The 13,744-nt window shown below is 42.2% G+C and overlaps 1 protein-coding gene across 2 annotated transcripts in view; it reads right to left on the bottom strand.

Moving 5' to 3' along the window:
- The window catches only part of mpv17 (mitochondrial inner membrane protein MPV17), a 38,231-nt gene that overhangs the window by 603 nt on the left and 23,884 nt on the right, over positions 1-13,744 (bottom strand). For both annotated transcript variants that reach the window (NM_001141325.1, XM_014204737.2), the window contains 2 exon segments: positions 7,882-7,977; positions 11,664-11,756. In NM_001141325.1, the coding sequence (NP_001134797.1) occupies positions 7,882-7,977; positions 11,664-11,756 (189 nt within the window).

Below are 13,744 nucleotides of genomic sequence, written 5' to 3'. Positions count from 1 at the left end.
TCTAATAAAAACATCTTCACTGACCCTCACCCGGATGCCTTCTTCCAGTTCACACCTGTGTTGACCTCTAACCCTGACCAGGTAGGTAGGGGCTATCAATCAAGCTGTGAGGGGTTACAGTATGTGTTGGCCCCCCTCTGGGCCAGTCACAGTGACAGCTGACAGCTCAACACCATAGTCTCAAGTTAACAACTGTGGGTCAGTGCCGTGTCTTGTTCTCTCACATCACATGGCATATAAAAAAACCAGCCATCTGGAACAGCCAGGACCCTCACTAAGCCTGGCCCATCTCCCTAAAGGTCAACCCAATAAGATTGGATGGATTTCATTATTTTTTAAATGTCTTTATTGGGAAAGACTAGGTGTGTAAAATAATCCAATGTTCCCAGAAATGTTGTCTTTGTTTGTTTTCTTTGGCGTAACAGTTCCTAATTACTAGAAAACAAGGCACCGGCCACCTGGGGTGAAAACACCGCAGTGCTACAACATCAGAGACACACGGTGGCGTTACTAAAATCCTTCCCCTTTGGAGAGCCGGACATCTTTCATTCTTCTTCTAGGGCTGAGGAGACAACTAACTTCTTTGAGCTCACGAGGCTGCAGTCCATGGAACTGTTTGGCCAGCGCCCACCATATGTTCCCTTAATTATGACACACTGAGCTCTGAGAATGTCATAAAACCATCAAACTGTCACATAATGAAAACGGTAATAGGTAGACGAGTTGTTAGTACTTGTTTTTGTGTTCCCAGGAGGTAGTGTGCGCTTGACCTTTTTGCTTCAGTATCAGCATTCAGCAGCACGGAGCGTAGCGACTGACCGCATTTGTAGAAGAATGGCTGCACTCAAAATGGACATCTCCGACCTTCACGTTTCCAACCCATTCATCGTCTCATAAAGGAGGGAGGGAGGTCAGAGCTAAGACATACATTGTGATCTAGCTCTACAGGAGCCATAGAGGAGGTAGGTACTGTAGCATCAGAGTGGCCATCGAAATAAGCCACATGAATAACCAAGTGGTCCCGGGGGAGAGCTTGACCCACACTATAAGATGAGGTGAAGTGAAGTCATAGTTGGGATGGGCTTGTGACGTGATTGACACCAGAGCGGCTTGCCACTAGCTATTGAAGAGCAGGGTTGAGGACTGAGGAGGATGCTGCATATGGAAGATTCCACGCCAGGAAGGCCCCAAAATATTTTTGGTATCTCAGATAGTTTGGGCAATTCTCACATAGAAACTTGATTGGAAGGATGTTTGATATTCTTTTTACATTTGTATCACAAACCATTTTTGAGAAAATCATGATGAAAGTGGCCATTCTAGGCCCTTTTTATACATGCCTCTTGTAAGACTCCATGAGCCATGAACCGCACATGATACAGACAACATCTTGGTGTCATTATACTCCCTTACAGTATGTGCTAAAATATGGAGTATGTCTAGATACTGAAATACAATTTTCACATTAATTTATTCAACATTAACAATATTAATATCTCATATCTCATTATATTTGGAACAATATTCTCTTCAAACACGTCACATTTCCAGACTGGGTACTCTTAAAGATATGACCCATTTTATACATAGACATTGACATTATGGTCATTAACCAATTACATTCAGCAAGTCACCAGCAGAAGGAGTTCCCTTTGAATCTTCAATATAAGCCTACTAGAAAGTGTGTGCCCTCAAGCCTAAAGGGAAGAAAAAGCAATTCCACTACCCAAGAATAGTAAAGCCCCCTTTACTGGCTCAAATAGCCGACCAATCAGCCTGTTACAAACCCTTAGTAAACTTTTGAAAAAATTATGTTTGATCAGATACAATGCTATTTCACAGTAAACAACTTGACAACAGACTTTCAGCATGCTTATAGGGAAGGACATTCAACAAGCACGGCACTTACACAAATAACTGATGATTGTCTGAGAGAAATTAATGCAAAAAAGATTGGGGGAGCTGTATTGTTAGACTAATGCAGCTTTGGACATTATCGATCATAGTCAGCTGCTGGAAAAACATATGTGTTATGGCTTTACATCCCCTACTATATTGTGGATAAAGAATCCAACAGAACACAGAGGCAGTTCTTGGAAGCCTCTCCAACATAATACAGGTAGAATCAGAAATTCCCCAGGGCAGCTGTCTAGGGCCCTTACTTTTTTCAATCTTTACTAATGACATGCCACTGACTTTGAGTAAATGTATACGGATGATTCAACACTATACATGTCAGCTACTACATCAAGTGAAATCACTGCAACACTTAAAGATCTGCAGTTAATTTCAGAATCGGTGGCAAGGAATAAGTTAGTCCTAAATATTTTTATTATGAAAAGCATTGTATTTGGGACAAATCATTCACTAAACCCTAAACCTAAATCTTGTAATAAATAATGTGGAAATTGAGGAAGTTGAAGTGATTAAACTGCCTGGAGTAACCCTGGATTGTAAACTGTCATGGTCAAAACATATTTATACAACAGTAGCTAAGATGGGGAGAAGTCTGTCCATAATAAAGCATTACTCTGCCTTCTTAACGACACTATCATCAAGGCAGGTCCTACAGGCCCTAGTTTTGTTGCACCTGGACTAATGTAAATGTACACGGAGAGCTAACATTAACCTCTCTAGGGTCGGCGGGACAAAATCGTCCCACCTACGTAACAGCCAGTGGAATCCTGTGGCGCGTTATTCAAATACCTTAGAAATGCTATTACTTCAATTTCTCAAACATATGACTATTTTACACCATTTTAAAGACAAGACTGTCGTTAATCTAACCACACTGTCCGATTTCAAAAAGGCTTTACAACGAAAGCAAAACATTAGATTATGTCAGCAGAGTACCCAGCCAGAAATAATCAGACACCCATTTTTCAAGCTAGTATATAATGTCACATAAACCTAGAAGACAGCTAAATGCAGCACTAACCTTTGATGATCTTCATCAGATGACACACCTAGGACATTATGTTATACAATACATGCATGTTTTGTTCAATCAAGTTCATATTTATATCAAAAACCAGCTTTTTACATTAGCATGTGACGTTCAGAACTAGCATACCCCCCGCAAACTTCCGGTGAATTTACTAAAAATTTACTAAATTACTCACGATAAACGTTCACAAAAAGCATAACAATTATTTTAAGAATTATAGATACAGAACTCCTCTATGCACTCGATATGTCCGATTTTAAAATAGCTTTTCGGTGAAAGCACATTTTGCAATATTCTCAGTAGATAGCCCGGCATCACAGGGCTAGCTATTTAGACACCCAGCAAGTTTAGCACTCACCAAAGTCCGATTTACTATAAGACAAATGTTATTACCTTTGGTGTTCTTCGTCAGAATGCACTCCCAGGACTTCTACTTCAATAACAAATGTTGGTTTGGTTCAAAATAATCCATAGTTATATCCAAATAGCAGCGTTTTGTTCGTGCGTTCAAGACACTATCCGAATGGTAAAGAAGGGTGACGAGCACGACGCATTTCGTGACAAAAAATGTCTAAATATTCCATTACCGTACTTCGAAGCATGTCAACCTCTGTTTAAAATCAATTTTTATGCCATTTTTCTCGTAAAAAAGCGATAATATTCCGACCGGGAATCTGCGTTTAGGTAAAAAGATGAAAGAAAATAAAGCATGGGGTCGACTCGTGCACGCGCCTAAGCCCATTGTCCTCTGATCGGCCACTTGCCAAAGGCGATAATGTGTTTCAGCCTGGGGCTGCCTCGATATCATTCAGCTTTTTCCCGGGTTCTGAGAGCCTATGGGAGCCGTAGGAAGTGTCACGTTACAGCAAAGATCCTCAGTCTTCAATGAACAGAGACAAGAAGCTCAAGGAATGGTCAGAGAGGGCACTTCCTGTAAGGAATCTTCTCAGGTTTTTGCCTGCCATATGAGTTCTGTTACACTCACAGACACCATTCAAACAGTTTTAGAAACTTTAGGGTGTTTTCTATCCAAAGCCAATAATTATATGCATATTCTAGTTTCTGGGCAGTAGTAATAACCAGATTAAATCGGGTACGTTTTTTATCCGGCCGTGTAAATACTGCCCCCTACCCCCAACAGGTTAATAAAATACATGTATATCTCTCGTGGCTCAAAGTGGAGGAGAGATTGACTTCATCACTACTTGTTTTTGTAAGAAGTGTTGATATGCTGAATACACTGATGTGTCTGTTTAAACTACTAGCACACAGCTCGGACACCAATTCACATCCCACAAGACATGTCACCAGAGGTCTCTTCACAATCCCCAAGTCAAGAACAGACTATAGGAGGCGCACAGTACTACATAGAGCCATGACTACATGGAACTCTATTCCACATCAGGTAACTGATGCAAGCAGTAAAACCAGATTTAAAACCCAGATAAAAAATACACTTTATGGAACATCGGGGACTGTAAAGAGATGCACAGAAACAGGAACAGACACGCATATGCACACACACGTACATTGTAATATTGTTGTATGGTGGTATTATATATTTTGTATTGTAGATATGTAGTGGTGTAATAATGTTATATGATATACTGTTTTATATTTGTTTTATGTGTGATGTTTTAAGTGCCTTAATGTGTTTGGACCCCAGGAAGAGTAGCTGCTGCCTTCGCAGCAGCTAATGGGGATCCCTAATAAATTAAAATACAAAATACATTTTTCCATTCATTGTGTTGGTGGTGCGCATACAATTAATCATAACTTCAAAAGTAGCAGAGCACCAACTCTGACAATTTGATGTACTTTTGAGGTAATCATATTCATACTTTTTAAGTTGAATAAATGAATGTGAAATTGTATTTCAGAATCTAGACATACTCCATATTTTAGAGCACACTATATGGAGTATAATGACACCAAGATGTCTGTATCATGTACGGATCATAGGGTTTTACAGGAGGCATGTATAGGTCTGAAAAGTGCTTAATATGGCCACTTTCATCAAGATTTTCTTAACAATGCTTTGTGATACATATGTAAAAAACATGTCGAACACCCTTCCTCCCAATTAAGTTTCTATGCGAGAATTGCCAGAACAATCTGAGACACCCAAAATATTTTCGAGCCTTCCTGGCGTGGAATCACCCATATGTCTGCGAACATTCCCACGTGTCACTAATGTCCATTTTAACTAGTACTGTCTATCAGACTAAGTTCCATCTGGCTTTAGATGAGGAAGGTGTGGTCACATTATTGCCTTTCAACACACATTTATTTCACATCACAGTCTTGCCTAATGAGCACAATTGCCATTTGTTTTCTGTCTTTTCTGACATTTTGGTGACTGCCCTTTCGGCCTCATTTAAACTCAAGCGCCTTCCTTACATAAATATTTGATGGTCCGCCGAGCAAGAAGAACGGTGGATGAACCCCCCCACACACACATGAGTCACCAGCGCTATTTCAACCCTCCTTCCCTTCATTCCTTCATCCCTCCATGGGAGAAAATAGCTTTAATTATACTGGGGCAGAGATGGAGGTCACTCAGCTTGTTTCCTGGAGAACACAGAAGAGGAGAGGAAAGGAGTTCCTCTCAGTTTGGGAGCTACAGGGGTACCTACAGGGGTCTGACAGTCCCTGGGCTCCAAGGTCAACGCTACACACCTCTGTCTCAGACCACATGTTGATTTTTTGTGATTACAAAAATCAGCAGGTATAGTTGGAGTCGGAAGTTTACATACACTTAGGTTGGAGTCATTAAATCTCGTTTTTCAACCACTCCACAAATTTCTTGTTAACAAACTACAGTTTTGCCAAGTCGGTTAGGACATCTACTTTGTGCATGACACAAGTAATTTTTCCAACAATTGTTTACAGACAGATTATTTCATTTATAATTCACAGTATCACAATTCCAGTGGGTCAGAAGTTTGCATACTGTCACGCCCTGACCAGTATAGAGGATTATTTGTATTATTTGGTCAGGGCGTGGCAGAGGTATGTTTGTTTTGTATGGTGGTTTTTTTGTGTATAGCTTAGAGGGGTGTGTTATTTATGTGTTCCGTGGTTTTGTGGTGTATGTTTTAGTATGAGTAGGTTCTAGATTAAGTTTTCTATGTGCAGGTTTGGTTGCTGGACTCTCAATTGGAGGCAGGTGTTTCTAGTTGCCTCTGATTGGGAGTCCTATAAGTAGGTGTGTGTTTTGTTTGTCACTTGTGGGTAGTTGTATGTTAGCACTGCTTTTGTTTAGCCTGCTACACTGTTCCTGTGGTGAGTTTTGTTTATTGTTTTTTCCTCGTGGTCACATTTTAAATAAATGATGATGAGCACGCAATCCGCTGCATATTGGTCCACTTTGTCCGACAGCGATTTCAACATATCTTCTGACGAAGAGGTTTGTGACACATACAGAAAGTTGACTGTGCCTTTAAACAGCTTGGAAAATTCCAGAAAATGTCATGGCTTTAGAAGCTTCTGATAAATGATGTCAATTAGCCTGAGTCAATTGGAGGTGTACCTGTGGATGTATTTCAAACTCAGTGCCTCTTTGCTTGACATCATGGGAAAATCAAAATAAATCAGCCAAGACCTCAGAAAAAAAATTGTAGACCTCCACAAGTCTGGTTCTTCCTTGGGAGCAATTTCCAAACGCCTGGAGGTACCACGTTCATCTGTACACACAATAGTACGCAAGTATAAACACCATGGGACCACGCAGACGTCATACCGCTCAGGAAGGATACGCGTTCTGTCTCCTAGAGATGAACGTACTTTGGTGCGAAAAGTGCAACTCAATCCCAGAACAACAGCAAAGGACTTTGTGAAGATGTTGGATGAAACAGGTATGAAAGTATCTATATCCACAATAAAACAAGTCCTATATCGACATAACCTGAAAGGCCCCTCAGCAAGGAAGAAGCCACTGCTCCAAAACCGCAATAAAAAAGCCAGACTACTGTTTGCAACTGCACATGGGGACAAAGATCGTACTTTTTGGAGAAATGTCCTCTGGTCTGATGAAACAAAAACAGAACTGTTTGGCCATAATGACCATCGTTATGTTTGGAGGAAAAGGGGGAGGCTTGCAAGCCGAAGAACACATCCCAAACGTGAAGCACGGGGGTGGCATCATCAAGTTGTGGGGGTACTTTGCTGCAGGAGGGACTAGTGCAATTCACAAAATAGATGGCATCATGAGGCAGGAAATTATGTGGATATATTGAAGCAACATCTCAAGACATCAGTCAGGAAGTTAAAGCTTGGTCGCAAATGGGTGTTCCAAATGGACAATGACCACAAGCATACTTCCTTCAAAGTTGTGGCAAAATGGCTTAAGGACAACAAAGTCAAGGTATTGGAGTGGCCATCACAAAGCCCTGACTTCAATCCTATAGACAACTTGTGGGCAGAACTGAAAAAGTGTCTGCAAGCAAGGAGGCCTACAAACCTGACTCAGTTACACCAGCTCTGTCAGGAGGAATAGGCCAAAATTCACCAAACTTATTGTGGGAAGCTTGTGGAAGGCTACCCGAAACATTTGATCCAAGTTGAACAATTTAAAGGCAATGCTACCAAATACTAATTGAGTGTATGTTAACTTCTGACCCACTGGGAATGTGATGAAAGAAATAAAAGCTGAAATAAATCTCTCTACTATTATTCTGACATTTCACTTTCTTAAAATAAAGTGGTGATCCTAACTAACCTAAGACAGGGAATTTTTACTAGGATTAAATGTCAGGAATTATGAAAAACTGAGTTTAAATGTATTTGGCTAAGGTGTATGTAAACTTCCGACTTCAACTATATATATTTGCAACTCATGCTTAATGTATGTTATTTAATGATCTTATTATTTGAGGTTTAATGTATGTTTAATTGAAATCAGTGGAGAAAAGTCATGATGAGATGAGCCTTACCCTCTTGAGCTTGGCAACGTTCTCCTCCACAGTCAGTCCATTCAAGGTTCCAGAGATCCCCAGGAAGGCACCCAGGAAACACGGTGCAAAGCCCAACTGTTGATACATGACAAGAACAAACACTGTTTTATCGGTCTGTGTACGTGTGTGTCTGTGTGATGTTTGTGTGTGTGTGAATGTACATGTTTATATAAATGTTCATGTGCGTGCAAAATGAGTGGAAAAAAAGCTCAGTGACTCAATGGAAGCATACTTTTTCCATGGACATTGTGCATATAAATAAGGATGCACACTGGCCACTATTAAAAGGTTTCAAAAGAAAATTGGATAATTGCGATGATTATGATGAGTCCAGTTGGGCCCTGAAAGTGGAGCGCCTGTAGGATGGTGTTACCTCCGCAGGGTTCTGCATATAAGCCAATGACGTCATAATACATATTTACGGAAGTGAAAATGGCAATTTTTAAAACACAGACCCATGTAGGTTTTAGTGATCTTTGATGCAACATTTGTCAAATCACCAAGAGCATAGTCACTGAGGCAACGGTTATACAATGTCTTACTTATAACATACACTATAAATACAAAAGTATGTGGACACCCCTTCAAATTAGTGGATTTGGCTATTTCTGCCACACCCGTTGCTGACAGGTATATAAAATCGAGCACACAGCCATGCAATCTCCATAGACAAACATTGACAGTATAATGGCCTTACTGAAGAGCTAGCTCAGTGACTTTCAACGTGGCACTGTCACAGGATGCCACCTTTCCAACAAGTCAGTTTGTAAAATTTCTGCCCTGCTAGAGCTGCCCCGGTCAACTATAAGTGCTGTTATTGTGAAGTGGAAACGTCTAGGAGCAACAATGGCTCAGCCATGAATTGATAGGCCAAACAAACTCACAGATCGGGACTGGCGAGTGCTGAAGCGTGTAGCGCCTAAAAATCATCTGTCCTCAGTTGCAACATTCACTACCGAGTTCCAAACTGCCTCTGGAAGCAATGTCAGCACAAAAACTGTTCGTCTGGAGTTTCATGAAATGGGTTTCCATGGCCGGGCAGCCACACACAATGCCAAGCGTCGGCTGGAGAGGTGTAAAGCTCGCCCCAATTGGACTCTGGAGCAGTGGAAACGCGTTTTTCTGGAGTGATGAATCACGCTTCACCATCTGGCAGTCCGACAGACGAATCTGGGTTTGGCGAATGCAAGGAGAACGCTACCTGCCCCAATGCATAGTGGCAAATGTAAAGTTTGGAGGAGGAGGAATAATGGTCTGGGGCTGTTTTTCATGGTTTGAGCTAGGCACCTTAGTTCCAGTGAAGAGAAATCTTAACGCTACAGCGTACAATGACATTCTAGACGATTCAGTGCTTCCAACTTTGTGGCAACAGTTTGGGGAAGGCCCTTTCCTGTTTCAGAATGACAATGCCCCCGTGCACAAAGCGAGGTCCATACTGAAATGGTTTGTAGCGATCGGTGTGGAAGAACTTGACTGGCCTACACAGAGTCCAGACCTCAACCACATTGAACACCTTTGGGATGAATTGGAACGCCGAATGCGAGCCAGGTCTAATCGCCCAACATCAGCTCCCGACCTCACTAATGCTCTTTTGGCTGAATAGAAGCAAGTCCCTGCAGCAATGTTCCAACATCTAGTGGAAAGCCTTCCTAGAAGAGTAGAGGAGGTTATAGCAGCAAAGGGGGATCAACTCCATATTAATGCCCATAATTTTGGAATGAGATGTTCGACGAGCAGGTGTCCAGATACTTTTGGTTATGTAGTGTATGTTGTGAGCAAATATGTTGTAAGCAAACTCGAGGATCCCACTTTGCACTGTTGTATAATTATGAGAGGGAGAAATTCCTTCTTTTTTTTTTGAAGGACTCATAAAACCCTGTTAATTAATGACATTAAGGTCCTGCCTCTGTCACTTACAGACCAATGTGGGCATCCATAAAAAGCCTCGATGAAAGTTTCATCACACTAACCAACTGGGATGACTGACAAAAAATGTCAGAGGAAAAGAGGAGGATAAGATAGACGTTGACAACTCAGACATATCTGATTGACAGAGAAATTAACTTATTGTGACTTTGGGCATGATTTAATTAAGGAATAAGGCACGAGAGGGTGTGGTATATGGCCAATATACCATGGCTAAGGGCTGTTCTTAAGCACGACGCAACACAGAGTGCCTGGATACAGCCCTTAGCCGTGGTATATTGGCAAAATATTACAAACCCCTGAGTTGCCTTATTGCTAGTATAAACTGTTTACCAACGTAATTAGAGCAGTAAAAATAAATGTTTTGTGATACCCGTGATATACGGTCTGATATACCATGGCTGTCAACCACCCAGTTCCTAATGAGCTTTATACAGACAGTGACTGCCCTTACCAACTGTACTATTCATACCTTTCTTTCAGATCACTGAGTAAATCATCGAAGTCAGGGAAGACCCTGTTTCTTAACACCATCCAGCTTTACTGATCAGTGACCGTGATAAATGGAGATGCATCACTGTGGTTAGGACTCCCCCTGTAAAGCTTACCACAATGTTATCGCCTGACTTACGACAAATAATGAACTTCATCTAGACAAGGACCACCAACATTAAATCCTCAGGTCGTTGATGAGAGAGGTCAAAGAAGAATGGCAGGAAACTTGCAAGCTAACAGGCGGTCCACAAACAGGCAAATAATGGCGCAGTACAACAGTGGTGTGCAGAACAGCATCTCGGAACGCACAACTCGTCGGTCCTTGTCACGGATGGGCTACTGCAGCAGACGACCAGACCGGGTTCCACTTCTAACACTGGACAATTGAGGAGTGGAAAAACATCACCTGGTCTGACGAATTCCGGTTCCTGTTCCGTCATGCTGATGGCAGAGTCAGGATTTGGCGTAAGCGGCATTAATCCATGGTCCCATCCTGCCTGGTGTTAACGGTAGCAGGCTGGTGGCGGTGGTGTAATGGTGTGAGGAATGTTTTCCTGGCACACGTTAGGTCCATTGATACTAATTGAGCAACGTTTGAATGCCACACCTTGTAGAATCCGTGCCCCAGAGAATTCAGGCTGTTCTGGAGGCAAAGGGTGGTCTGACCCGGTACTAGATGGGTGTACCTAACAAACTGGCCACTGAGTGTATAGTGACAGGACATCATATTTTTTTGGGGTGGGGGGGGGAGTGGGTCTTTAAGATCTCAAATTTGCTCTGGAATCGCTGTTTTGTGTGTGAAAATAGCTGTGCAGTGAAACGAGAGCACGGAGTGTGCATCCTTCAGAGTGTACACTAATCCCTCATCCAGGAGAGGGCCGCGCGGTGCTCGCCTCTCATTGTCCTCTCTAATCCTGTGCTTTCACAGATCCCAAATCATGTTAGCTGCGTATTATGCAAGCAGGCGTTTGTTCCCCCACCTGTCAATGCAGGGATTGGTTGACAGACGCTGAAGGGGGCTTCAACCTTTAGGGGAACAGGCAGAAATAGATTCCTCTGATGAATGTCACACCTATTCACTCAGCTCTGGCTGGCACCACAGTGACAGGCATTTTTGATGGCGCCTTAACCTGGGGTCCATTCATATTTGGAATGTTTGTTGATGTAAGATTTGTAAGTAGAGGAGTCATATGCAAGGGTTAATAACCAGCCCATTAGACGACAGAGAACTTACCTAAAGCAATATAAACCATGTTAAATGATCTATTCATGTAAACTGGCTGGTAGAGCTGAATTTTTTATTTTTTTTACTTCATTGCAGCCACCCAGATGCCCCTCACCTGATCGACAAGCATTTTCTTCATGGCAGCACTTTTAGTCCCACCAGTGACCAGCTTGTCCAGAACCTTGTACCAGCCACCTATTGCAGGGCCCTGGGGTTGAAAAAAGAACAATCAGGATACTTTACACAGATTCATCATGAAAAGACTGATGGCGTAACAGCAGGAATCAATCATGAAAAATGATTATGCTTTCAGAACATTCCGGAAACAAATATGTAAGACAGCAACAGGGTTGGTGTCAATTCAAATTGAAGTCAGTCAATTCAGGAAGTAAACTGACATTCCAAATCAATAATTGAAAAAAGGCGCACACACACACACACACACACACACACACACACACACACACACACACACACACACACACACACACACACACACACACACACACACTAACAGAGTTCCTCAGCTTTCTGTCATGTCAGTCATGTCACCTAGTCTGTGAGAAGGAGTGTTTGAGAGGGAACATCTGTGTGTGGCGTGTCTAGGAACCTTGGTGCTGTGGCCTGGCCTTGGGTGGTCCTTGGGTCAAATCAAATTAAATACAATTGTATTTGTCACATGCGCCGAATACAACAGGTGTTAGTGAAATGCTTACTTACAAGCCCTTAACCAATAATGCAGTTTTTAGAAAAATAAGTGTTAAGAAAAAAATAGATCAGTAAAAAATAAAAGTAACAAATAATTAAAGTGCAGTAGTAAAATAACAGTAGCGAAGCTATATACAGGTAGTACCGGTACAGAGTCAATATGTGGGGGCACCGAATAGTCGAGGTATTTGAGGTAATATGTACACTACCTGTCAAAAGTTTTAGAACACCTACTCATTCAAGGGTTTTTCTTTATTTTTTACTATTTTCTACATTGTAGAATAATAGTGAAGACATCAAAACTATGAAATAACCCATATGGAATCATGTAGTTACCAAAAAAAAAAAGTGTTAAGCAAATCAAAATATATTTTATATGAGATTCTTCAAAGTAGCCACCCTTTGCCTTGATGACAGTTTAGCACATACCCCAACCATAAACCATGGATTACAGGCAACGGCCGCACTGAGCTAAAGGCTAGAGCTGCCGCTTTTAAGGAGCGGGACACTAATCTGGATGCTTGTAAGAAATCCCGCTATGACCTCCCACGAGCCATCAAACAGGCAAAGCGTCAATACAGGACTAAGATCAAATCCAACTATGGCGGATCTGACGCTCATCGGATGTGGCAGGGCTTGCACACTATCACAGATTACAAAGGGAAAAATAGCAGGGAGCTTCCCAGGGACCCAAGCTAACCAGAAGAGCTAAATGCCTTCTATGCTCGCTTCGAGGCAAGCAACACTGAACCATGCATAAGAGCACCAGCTGTTCCGTACGACTGTGTGATAACGATCTCCGTAGCCAATATGAGTAATACCTTTAAACAGGTTAACATTCACAAAGCTGCAGGCAAGTGTCTTCACTGACATTTTCAACCTCTCCGTGACCCAGTCTGTAATACTTACATTTCAAGCAGACCACCATAGTCCCTGTGCCACCATAGTCCCAAGAACGCCAAGGTAACCTGTAGCCAAGGTAACCTAAATGACTATCGCCCCGTAGCACTCACATCTGTAGCCATGAAATGCTTCAAAAGGCTGGTCATGGCTCACATCAACAGTATCACCCCAGACAGCCTGGACCCACTCTAATTTGAAATACTGCCCCAACAGATCCACAGATGACGCAATTTCTATTGCACTCTACACTACCTTCTCCCACCTGGACAAAAGGAACACCTATGTGAGAATGCTGTTTATTGACTAGAGTTCAGCGTTCAACACCATAGTGCCCTCCAAGCTCATCACTAAGCTAAGGTCCCTGGGATTAATCACCTCCCTCTGCAACTGGAGGCTGGACTTCCTGACGGGCCACTCCCAGGTCGTAAGGGTAGGCAACAACACATCCACCAAGCTGACCCTCAACAAAATGGCCACTCAGGGGTGTGTGCTTATTGTCCTCCTGTACTTCCTGTTCACCCACGACTGCGGCTATGCATGACTCCAACACCATAATTTAGTTTGCTGACGACACAACGGTGGGAG

Source organism: Salmo salar, chromosome ssa06, assembly GCF_905237065.1.
Source record: "Salmo salar chromosome ssa06, Ssal_v3.1, whole genome shotgun sequence".
Lineage (NCBI taxonomy): Eukaryota > Metazoa > Chordata > Actinopteri > Salmoniformes > Salmonidae > Salmo > Salmo salar.
This window is presented reverse-complemented; position numbering and strand designations above follow the sequence as displayed.